Source organism: Cheilinus undulatus, linkage group 13 (assembly GCF_018320785.1).
Source record: "Cheilinus undulatus linkage group 13, ASM1832078v1, whole genome shotgun sequence".
Classification (NCBI taxonomy): domain Eukaryota; kingdom Metazoa; phylum Chordata; class Actinopteri; order Labriformes; family Labridae; genus Cheilinus; species Cheilinus undulatus.
In genome coordinates, this window is record NC_054877.1 from 3100642 (window position 1) to 3113034 (window position 12393).

At 37.6% G+C, this 12393-nt stretch overlaps 1 protein-coding gene across 3 annotated transcripts in view; it reads left to right on the forward strand.

The window, feature by feature from the left end:
• LOC121520094 (NACHT, LRR and PYD domains-containing protein 12-like) overlaps window positions 1-12393 on the forward strand; it is a 56348-nt gene that overhangs the window by 27218 nt on the left and 16737 nt on the right. For all 3 annotated transcript variants that reach the window (XM_041803361.1, XM_041803362.1, XM_041803363.1), the window contains one exon: window positions 10608-10781. In XM_041803361.1, the coding sequence (XP_041659295.1) occupies window positions 10608-10781 (174 nt within the window). The remainder of the gene's footprint in view (window positions 1-10607; window positions 10782-12393) is intronic.

Below are 12393 nucleotides of genomic sequence, written 5' to 3' on the forward strand. Positions count from 1 at the left end.
CATGCCTGTAAAGTTTGTTGCTGAAAAAACACTCCAGTATAGGTTTTTTTGTACGTCTAAAACCTCCACTATTTCAGCCCTTCTCAGAACGAGCTGTTTCTGTGTCTGTGGCTTTAAACAGTAATTAGCTGTCTGAGCCCACCCCTGACCACACCCCTCTCAGGAAATGGATGCAGCACTCCTGGTACTACAGACACTTTTATCCAAAGTTTAGAAGTTGACTGGGATTTGAACCACCAACCTCCCAGACTGTAGTTATAGTAGTCCTTAATTTCCTTAACTTTTCCCATTCATTCTCTATGGTAGTTCTTATTACTCCGGATGTAATATATTTTCGGCCACTATGGAGATTTTGGGGGCGCTGTTTCACCCTTTTTGGTAAAGGTAAGGAGACTCTACAATAAGGTTTGAATGACAGTCGGTGCAGGAAATGCAGCAGGAAAGAAAACAAAGCAAAATCTGTATTTTATCGTGACTTTTGGACATTTCTGTGTTGAAATCTCCAACTAATCAAACGTAAGTATGGCTCTTTTTGTTCTCTTTGTTTATTTACAGACGTTATTCATATTGTTGAGCCTGTTTTTAAGTAGTTTAAGTTTTATTGACAAAATCTGATCAGCAACCGATGTATGCTAACCTAGTGAGGTTTTCAATTAAAGATGGTTAACTTTTAGTTTTACACAGCTGTTAGCCGTGACATTAATGTAAAATATTTTTGTTTTTGATCACGACTACAATAAATGTCATTTTTATATATCTGTCTTTTTTACTGGCTGTATCATAGATATTCTTGCCTCATTCACGTTTCTTCTTGAAATTCATATGAATTTTGAAACCTTTTGTTCCATTATTTGTTAATAAATTCTCTTAATGAATATTTTACTGCAGTTCAATTAAGGATTTTTTTTTTTTGTTGAAAAATAATCAATACAATTTTATTAATTATACACACCTTTTATACTCCATTATTACCTCACAAAGTGCTTGCCATGGAAAGAGAGCAAGTGAAAAATAAGGGTATGGGTAGTCTGTAACAGGTGTTTGTAAATAAATACTACAGTAAATTACATGTAAGCCTGGGTCTAACTGCCATGAATAAAGAATATTTGACTATAATAATTAAGAGTCATTTATTTATTCATCTATCCACAGTCTGCATTCCTGACTGGAAGCCTTCCTTCATCTACTCTCAGCCGTTCATCTGTGACTCTCTCCCAGGAGGACACGATGAGCTGGGCCATATGAGACGACTGGGATCCTGGAAAATCAACAGCAGCAGCAGAGGAAGATGACCAGAAACTGTTTAACCTGTGCTCTGCCAAAGCCCAGGTGTCTTAGGTACAGTTCTTTATTTAGTTTCCTTAGGAAGACATCAACTATGAATCATAAGAGTTTAATACTAGAGAGCACGTTCACATACGGAGGACCAGGACAGGCATTTCCACATTTTTTGATATGAGAAAAAAATGCAATAAGGGACAATATTTATTCACTACTGGAAAGCAGTGTCTCCTGTTGTTCAGTATGTGTTTTACAGTCCTTGTGTTAGTGATCTGTCTCCTAAATCCAAAATTATTTCTAACAGGAGAGCGGCTGTTATTTTATTATACATCCCAGAGACAGTTAAGACTGTTTCTAACCATACGGTTGTCAAAATATTTGATACTTTAATACTTTTTAATACCAGATCTTTTGAAAAGCTCTGAGGATGATAATGGCAAGCAATTCCTCATATAATTGACCAAACCTTTAAAAACATGGCACAATAATTAAGCAGTACACCTTATCAGACATGTGGTGTAACAAGCATGGTGTCAAACATTGAAATATAACAGCAATCTTCAGACATATTAGAACTGATTAACAGTTGAATCCTCTAAAACATATTTAAATGCTAGGATTTTATCGTATTGTCATTACTGTATAACATGTTGGTCTCAGAAAACAAGACTGTCCTAAAACCAATCAGGTCACTCCACGAACAAGCCCAGAAAATCACAGCAGTATTGTCACTGTGACATACCTGATAAATATAAAATGCTTAGCTTTGATAATTTAATCCTGCATTCAGATGTTCATTTAGTGCATAGAATAATCCATAATGTGGCTCCTCCACCACAGAAGAGCTTTGTTAAACTTCGCTCTGAGTACATTCGCAGATCTTCAAGGTCTGCCTCCAGTGGAGACTGTAGTATCCCTGAGCGTGGCTCAGCCTTTGCACAGTCTGCTTTTCTTTAAAAGCCATCAAACATGAAATAATCTCCCAACCAGTCTGAAACTTTGCACAGACTTACACATTTTCCCTCGAGAAGTGAACAAGTGGATTTTAAGAATTCAGTCTTGTCAGCATTAATCTTGCATCATGTCACTGCTTTATGCTTACAAAAAAATATCATATCTAGACTTTAATATGTGTATTTGTTCTCCTTTGCTGTTAAATATGTATTGTGGCTGAATGAATGCGAGTGTGTGCATGCATGTGTGTAGATGAATGATTGGTTCTGTATTTAATTGTTGAATTATCTATCTATCTATCTGTATAAAAACATGGTTTTATTAATTGTTCCTTATGTGTCGGACAGCATTTAGTGATGGATTTTTTGCACTTTTATGTTTTACGTATATAAGAGCTCACCTTAAAGGTCAGTTATTTGTTTACCATGTGCAGCTATTTGTGAAAAAATATTTGACTGTTCCTTACATGTTGGCAGCCTTTGGTGATTCATTTTAAGCACCTTAATAACACAATTGCAGTGAAATGTAAATTGTTATCAGCTCTGCTTTTTTTGCATCCTGTGAATGGCTGTGTAGTTTTATCACTGTCTAATAAACAATCTTGAAGGCATAACTGTTCTGGTGTCTTTACTTGATATTGGTACTAAAACAAGACTCACAAGATTTACTCAGGGACTTTAGTCCTTTGAAACCTGAAGCATTTACAGCAGTAAGAAAAAGCAAATATTAGTATGGCTGTAAAATTAAAAAAGTAAATCAACAGATATAGTCATTAAACAATGGCCATGGATATTTAACTGCACTGCAGATAATTAACCTACTGTTTAATGTTTAATATTTGAAGACTTTATATTTAATAGGGTTGTTATGAAGGACTTTTACTTGTTTTGCAGCATTTTCAAAATGTGCTATTTTTGACCAAAACAGAGGATCCCCACTAAGAAATAGCTAGCCTAGTGAAAATGTTAACTAATACTCATTTGCATCTCACCACTGTCTTAATTTAATCCTTTTAATAGTAACACTGAAGCTAATTTTCGAGAATATGCATAATTTCTATGTTACATTATATATTATATTATATATAAATTGAGAGTGCCACTCTACTCTCTGGGCCAGATTTGAATCATTTTGTTTCAGGTTTAATGCATAAGATGTGTGTAGTTAATTATAATTGTTACATAAAGTCAACAAACTTTACATAGTTACACTATAAGTCAGTATTTTATTTCCATTCAAATAGATTAAGGAGGCTCTATGTAAGTTTCAAAAATTCTGCTCATCAGTGACACCGAAGCGATGTGACCGTTAGGTGAACTGCACTATTTTCCTTTCGCTCGTTCTTGACGTGCGTGCTCGTACAAGCACGGATGAACCAGCCGTCTGCTGTTACACACAGAACGCTAACGTGAGTTGGAAGAGGATTTACCTGCATCATGTTAATGGGAGGTAAGTGAAGTTACACTTCTGAAAGTTTATAGTTTATATTTGAGAATAATTTTTGTTTGACTCTGGACTGCTGACACAGCGGTGAAACATTATCTGATACAGAAGAGAAGAGGAAATGATGATAGTAGACTGTTGATGATTTATCTCATCAGCGGCCTTCTACCGAGCACAGCACTGAACATATGACATTTTCATGATGTCCTGACTTTATATACCTTATAATATGTACAATGACTGCTAACTGACTAACGTTAGCTGACAAGCCCCGCTGTTATCAAACGTTGCTTTCACAGAGCCTCAGACTCATTAGCTATATAAGCTGCAGTTGTAACAAATAACATGATAACGTTAGTAAGTTTACTGCTCAGACACAGCTGTGCTGAGCATCGTTATCTAGCTCGATGCTCTGCTCTTACAAGGTACCTTTTACTTTGTCAATATTCACTCTGTGGTCATGTCTGCAAAATACAACAGCTTCACTGCTACATAACATATTGGTGAAGGCAATTAGACATATTAGTGACAGGTACATAACTATTATAACAACTATATAACTCTCAGACTTACAATTTCTACAATTACTGTCAGTTTTGTTCATGTGAGGGTAACGCTATACATTGTGTATGCTTTAGTATGAGATCAGAAATCAAACCTTGTACTTTTACAGTTTATCATAGATTCAATCAGCATGTGATAAAGAGAAAATGAGTGATGAAACTGTTCATGATAGTGATTTTATTTCTACTCTCAGGGCTCCAGCTCTGAGGGATGTGCAGCTTCAGAGGAGGGGAGCTCTGACAGACTCAGAGAGGAGCTGGATCTGTCAGTGAGGAGGACAACAGAAATTCAGGTGTGTCATATTTTGTCAAGGGCTATATGAATATAAACAACCACTTTATTTGAGCACAGGTGATCTAAATTTTGTGTGTTGCTCCATTTCCAGGCACAGTGTCAACAGCCATCCCAGCAGGAGAGGGATGAAGTTCTTCAGAATTGATAACCTGGGTTATTCTCAATGCCATGGACAACCTGTATGGGACACCTTCTGTGACTACAGAGACATGCTAACTGATCCTGACAACAGGATTCATTCAATTAAAAACACATCAGCACCACAAAAAAAAAGTCTACGGTCTATAATGCCACTGTGAATATTTATTTCTTCTACATGTCACTTGTGGATAATGCTCCTGTAAATGTTTATTTCCTCTACAATATACATGTCATCAGAAGAAGCGTTATAACCTGACATTTTACAAGTGTAGGTAATAAAAACTCACAGAACATTATTTTCTGTGCAGACTTTATTTTTGCATTGTCAGTCATTTCTACCACCAAGTATGCACCATTTGTTTTATCCATGCATGTAACTATGAAAAATTACTACCTCTAGTTATTTCTATTCAAAAGCTTAATTTTTTACTGTAATATCAGATCATTATAACCCAGATTTTTGTGATTGTCATATACAGATGTATATCTGTTTACATTTCTTTATGAAGAAAATAGAAATAAACAAATGGAGCTTGGATCCACAGTTTTCATGACTTTTCTCCTCACTTTTTCAGGGGCTGAAGTGTTCTAGAAAGAGAGGGAGAGAGAAAATTAGTTTCTAAAGCATTCCTCTTAGGAAGTACTTGTTCCAGCTCAGCTCTGCAAATCTTGGTCCATGTACGACCTTGATGCTGATTGAACAGTAGAAACAGAGCTACCTGAAAAGAAAGCTCAGGTGTGCAGGAGCTGGAAAAAATACTTCCAACTCAATTAATTGCTATAAGCATTATGTGGACATGCAACAGCAGTGATATAAGGTATAAACATTTGTATAATTTTGATAAGTATGGTATTCATACTGTGATGACACCCCATGGACAAGACTACATTTTGTTTTTCCAGTATTGTAGATAAAGTGTGCTTTGGTATGATTATACAAAAGGACTGGATTCTAAAATTCTCCACTGTAGTATGTCACATAAATACAGAGAGATGTGAGCTGTTAGGACTGTAATCATCTGTCTGACATACCATCATCTGGGCCAGGTCAGCCGCTGGTGGGGTACAACTTCTCGAAGCAGTGCAGGAACCAGGGGTCAGCTGAGTTCTGAGTCCTTGTTTCTTAGGAGACAAGATTAAGAGTACTTCTGTGATCTGATATGAAATATCTAACATTGTTGTATATGCATAGAAGCATATTGGAAGGAAATATTCAGCAAACAACAGTAGTAAACCAACAGAAGATAAACATACTTCTTAGATTATCTCCAGTTACTGATGCAGGATGCTGTGGTAATCCCATCTGCTTCATGGTGGAGGTTCAGGTGGGCCAGGACTCTCCATCACTGTTGTTTTCTTCTATCTAGAAAATCAATACAACCATGTTTAGAGAGCAGTGTAATACATTTTAACCATAATCCTGTAGTACTACCTAGAGTTTTACTATATTTTATTTGATCTAATGACTCGTATTTCTTTCTACAAACCTCATTTGTTACAGTATCTTTGCTCTGCTTATAGAGCATCACTCTTGGAAAGCAGAGTGTTATAAAGTTAGTATTTTAGCACAAACTATGTGGTCAAAACCACAAAACAGAAATACTCTGATATCCTTATGGTCACTATAACAGGATCCAGAAAGTAAAAGTTTGACAGCGAGTGGTAACTTCAATCAGCTGTACTGATTGAGCCTTAGCGGTCGGCTATGCTGTAAATATATAATATACAGTCATTTGGAAACAAGAAGACAGCATAACAACCAGTTACCTCAGTCCTAGCAGTCAGACATCATGACTTATTTATGACTGAAGCAACATTATTGTGCAGATTCAGTAATTTACCGGTGCTATTTGTTGTTGTTAGCGCCTTAGCGTTCATGTTAGCGTGCATGCTAACAAGTGCAAGATAACTCCAAAATACATTACAACAGATTTGACGTGGTTTGAAGTATTGTCTTACCTTTTCAGTGTGTATGAAAGCCACCGCTGGTCAGTTTTATTCCACGGCAGAGCAGTAGCTTCACCCTAAACTACGGATAGCGTCTGCTGCTATCTGCAGGGGAAAACGCAGTCGGGAGCACGTGGGGTCGAGAGAGTGAGTGAGGTCGGGAGCGAGCGCATTCGACCCGAAAACCTTCTAATGAGAGGAGCCTAGAGGCTTAATTACGCAACCATGAGAGGCTGTTAGGGTGTCATGTTTCACATATGACTAAAGTCTACCTCCACACGAAAAATGATAATTGGTAAATGTTGAAAAGTTACATATAGCCCCTTTAAGAAATAAAACACTTGTCCCTAAATATATGTATGCATTTGCATTAATCATCAAAGTTTATCCACTTAAAGATGTACTGACAAGTAATTCTGGATCAGTTCTTAGAAATTTTTTTTGCCTCGAGCTGGTTTCAAACCCACACCTGTCTGAAAAGCCTCCTGTTCACTGATTTTGTCTTCTTCAGCTATCGGCGGCTGGCCAGCGTGGGGCAACCCACTGAGCTATCCAGCATCTCAGCTGGTAGTTGAAAGGATCAGTAGAGGAGGGTGGAACTTTCCTCCAAGTGGGGGAGGGGCAACCAAACCTGGGGGCAGGAGCAAAATCTGAGAACGGCTTGTTTCAGCACACATTTTGTGAAAGCTGGAGAAAGAAAGGGAATGGATTTTTTTGGTACTTGGGGGGACTGTGGACAGGCCAGGGGCACATATTTTTGTTTGAAAAGCCTGAAAAAGTGATTTTTGCATAATATGTCTCCTTTATTAATAATGTCTGGGGTGCACTGGTAGTCGAGTGGTTAAGGCGCGCACCATGTACGCAGGCGACACAGGTCTGAATCCGGCCCGTGGCACCATTTCCTGCATGTCTCTCCATGCTCTTTCCCTGTTTCCGACTCTATCCACTGTCCTCTCTCTAATAAAGGCACGAAAAAGCCCAAAAATAAATCTTTAAAAAATAGTAGTAATAATAATGTCTGGGCAATGACTGAGGTTCTAAAGATTTATTATTAAATCAAAGAAATACAATGTATATATCACATGGCTAATATGAATATAATGTGAGTCAATAAACAAAGAATTACTGAATGTGATAATAAATGAATAATGCTAATCTAGTTTAATGGAGAGTGGATGATTTGAGAATAAAGAAAAAGATAATTAGCGGTGTAGAATTTGGGATGTAAATTTGGAAAAATAGATCTCAATTAATTAATCGTTTTAATGGAACTGTTGGAAACACCGTCAACCCTGATGAGTTGGATCAGAATCCTTCTGTTTGCCGTAGAAGAAAGACAAGGAGATGAACTGCCTGAGGTGTTGGGAGCCCGGAGCTACCATTGGTACCAGCTGGATCTGATCTTTGATCGGTTGAGATGGCAGGTTCTGCAGAAAATACAGTCTGACCAACACGGCAAGATGTGGCCCTTCCAAGGATTCTGATGGACTCGTCTTGCTCCAAAAAAATAAAAAAACAGTTCTTAATTCGTCCAATTAAATATCAAAATTAATGTCTCAGGACGGTCGACATCTCTTTGATTATTGGCTCACAGTGATGACGTCTGGACGTGCGAGGAAAAGAAAATCTCTGTCTGCTGCTATAATGAGCGCAAAGTCTATAAAAGATTAAAGAATTTGTGCTGGATCAAAATAAAGTTAATTAAAACTCTGAAGTTCATTAAATTATTGAACCTGGCTCCGAAAAAAGCAAAGAAAGGAAACGTATTTCATACAGAAGTCTAAAAAAAATTACTTACATAACTTAAAAAGAAAAATTAAGAAAAGGCAAAGAACTCGAAGAAGACGAAAACGGAAGAAGACTAACTCTAGTGAAGACTAAAAACTCTAGACTGTGAGTTCTGGTACTCACTGTCTTAAACGAAAGAGGGACGGCCAACTCCATCTGAGTTTTCCCTCCTCTTGGAGAACAAATGTCACCTTGTGAACCACTCTTCATCAAATTAGTATTTCAATAAGAGCATGTAGGAATAGCATAAATGGTTATACAATTCTAGAATAATATAACATCAATGAAACTGTCACACAGTTAAACACGCAACAAGATACCTAACCATAGAACATTTAAGTATCAAGACACAAAGGAGATTGCTCACATGGAGATGTGTGTGTGTGTGACCAATCCTGGAAATTCAATGGCACTGTTGGTCCATGAAAGACATCTGGTCTTTCAAAAACAAATTTCTTAACCATCTGAAGTGATACAGAAATATGAAAGATATTGTTGTGTTCCATGCGTGCTATCTCAGACAAATACAAGAATGTTTTGATAAACAAACATATGATTATAGAATTTAGGAGATTTGGAGTCATTTTTGTCTCAGTAAACCAGAGAAAGAACAAGTTACAGTATTTACAATCATCATCTGGTTTTGTTGTTCAGAGGTAGGAAGGCTTTAATTTACGATTCTTCCAGTCCAAAGGTGAATGTTTTTGCAGCTTTGGTCAGAAACAGGCATAGTCAGTGAGATGGCTCTTATTCCAGCCATGCAATCAGATATCTCCAACTTTAAAGTGGTGATCTCTCCTGAGATCTGTCATTTATCTGAAATGTCAGGTCCAGCATCTTACTGTCTGAGAAGCTTTTTAGGCGGCAAAGGTTGATAAACAAGGATAGGTGACTGGTGGACACATGGGAATCCTCTGACCCACCTTAGAAATCCTAAGGAATTTTCCAAAAGCTGCAGACATTAACCACAGGGAAGGGTTTCCCTGTCTTTCTTTCTTGGGTTGTAGGACATCTAGCAGATTTAGGCCTTGATTCCACTACAAGATTGAGGGTTGGACAAATGTGTAAGTATTTACAGAGAGCTGATGGACTGAATGCCTGGCAAAGTGGCTTAACATTGTAGCTTCTGGTGCATAGATGAACCAAAACTGGGAAAGGTATAACTGTGGAAATGTTCAGGAAAATGTACATTTTGTAATATTGCCTTTTCAAATAAAATAAAATTTCAACAAAGAAAGAAAGTCCATGATGACCTGCCTGTACTCTATACACCCCACGATGGCTGTGACATCAGAGAATTTCTTCAGGAGGCAGCTTCACTGATTAGTGGCTCCTTTTATGCACACAAGTCATTTTTTTTTTTTTTTTTTGCAAGTCCAAGTCAAGTCTCCAGTCTTTGGTTACAAGTACAAGACAAGGTTCCAGTCTCCCATAGTTGTAATGAGCATTCTATGATCTAACAACCCCCCATTCTCCTTAAATTTCTGTCAGCGCTTATAAATTTAGTGTCTATATGTGTAAAACAAAGCTTTAAAATGCTTTAAATTACCTGTTAAGATAACAGATGACTGAGATTTGCTGTGATAAGTTTAGATTTAAAAGTCTATTTTTGACACTCTGTAGTTTAAAATCACTGGAGTAAAACAAACCATAGAAACATTTTTCCTTTACAGCAGAAATCTCCTGGACTCCTGAGTTACTAAATGATCAGTTCCAGCCTCTTCTCCATCTGTCTCTCTTTCTCACTGCCTCCATGAACCATATTCAAAGTTTAAGTGTTCCCATCATCTTTTATATCTGTTAATTATCAATAAACAACAAAAATTATTACATTCTCTGTAAATACAGATGTGTCAAATGTTTTAACGTTTTCTTTACAACACGTATGCTCAGATTTTAACATTTGTTTGTCCCCATAAACATTTGATATTAAGGGAATATTAACCAAATAATATTTTAACATAGCACACACCTCTGGCTCATGTGAGCTACATAGAGACACACAGATGGAGCACACACACTCACAAACAATACTGCTGTGCTGATCTTCCGTGGTCAGGGAGGAGCTTTTTATTAACTGAACCACTGATGTCAAAAGGCAAAACACATTCTGTAAATATTTTTTCATCAAATATACTGTGAAAATATGAGCACTTTAAATAAAAGCATTTTATGTAATGTTAATGTCATTACAGGCTTTATGACTATGGACTAACAGAGACTCACTGTGAGGTCTTGGCCTCAGCTTTGAAGTCCAACCCCTCACATTTGAGAAAGCTGTGGATGAGTGGAAACAACCTGCAGGATTTAGGAGTGGAGCTTCTTTCTGCTGGACTGAAGAGTCCAAACTGTCGACTGGAGACTCTGGGGTAAGACAGCATGTTTAATTTCTCTGCTCTGATTAATATGAGGTGAAACTAAAGTGTAAACATCAGATTGATATTAAACTGATCCTCACTGAGGATTTCAATGATAGGTCCCATTTTTATTACCTCCGCCAAGAAGGTTATGTGATCGGGTTTGTTTGTCAGTTAGTTTGCTAGTTTGTTTATTAGTTTGTTAGCAACATCACTCAAAAAGTTATGGACGGATTTTCATGTAATTTTCAGGAAACGTCAGAAATTGCATAAGGAAGAACTGATTAGATTTTGGGACTGATCTGGATCACCATCTGGATCCAGGATTTTTTTTAAAGGATTCTGTACTATTGGGAGATAGGGCTAATGGCGGAGGTCTGCACTGTTACCACTTTACACAAGGAGATGGCAGACATGAGTAACTTCAATCCCAGCAGCAGTTTTTGGAGGTTTATCAGAGACTACCTTCAGAATTTGGGAGTGGAGAGGATGGAATGGCCTGCCAGCAGGACTGACCTTAACCCCATTGAACACTTGTGGGATCAGCTTGGGTGTGATGTTCGTGCCAGAGTGACCAACACAACCACGTTGGCTGACTTGTGACAAAAGCTGGTTGAAGAATGGGATGCCACCCCGCAGCAGTGTGTGACCAGGCGTGTGACCAGCATGAGGAGGAGCTAGGCTGTTGTGGCTGTGTATGGTTCTTCCACATGCTACTGAGGCTCCTGTTTGTTAAATGAAAAAATTGTTAAGTTGTCAATATGTCTTGTTTCTTCAAACTTCAATCATCCAATTCACCAAACAAGAGTCAATGGCAAAATAAGCTGTTTGGCATTGGCAGAGAAGATCTGGCACATTTTTCATACATATATATATATCTATATATCTATATATATAGATATATAGATATATATATAGAGAGAGATACACACACACATACAAAAGGGTTAATTAGCTACTTGAGACAGGATTTGCTTAAGATAAGATAAATTGAATGTCATTGCACATAACACAATGAAATTTAATTTGCAGCAACAAAGAAAAAACAGCATAAGACAGAAAACATACATACTAAAGTAAACTGCACAGGTAATAAATAAATTGCACAGGTAAAAGGGCATAGATAAAGATAAAAATAAGACAGAAAATTTAAATACTAGTGAGATTAATTTGTACAGGTATATTGCACTGTAAATATATAGATTATAAGACACGGACGGTATATTGCACTTGTCCATCTGGGTGTGTGTGTGTGTTGTACTGTTCATCAGGTGAGTGTATGTATGTTTTATGAATATGGTGTGTGTTTGTGTTTGAGAATTGAGTTCACAGCTCTTGGAAAGGAGCTGTTTTTGAGTCTGTTTGTTCTGGCCCTGGTAGTTCTCAGCCTGCCCGATGGGAGGGTGCTGAACAGAGAGTGACCACAGTGTGAGTGGTCCTTGAAGATGTTGGAGGTCTGTGACATCGAGTAGATGTCACTCAGGTGTAGGAGTGAGGATCCGACGATCCACTGAGCTGTTTTTATCACCCAGTGTTGGTCTTTCCCCTCTGCTACAGTACAACTGGAGTACCAGGCTGTGCATCCATAGGTCAGTACACTTTCAGTGGTGCAGCGGTAGATTTT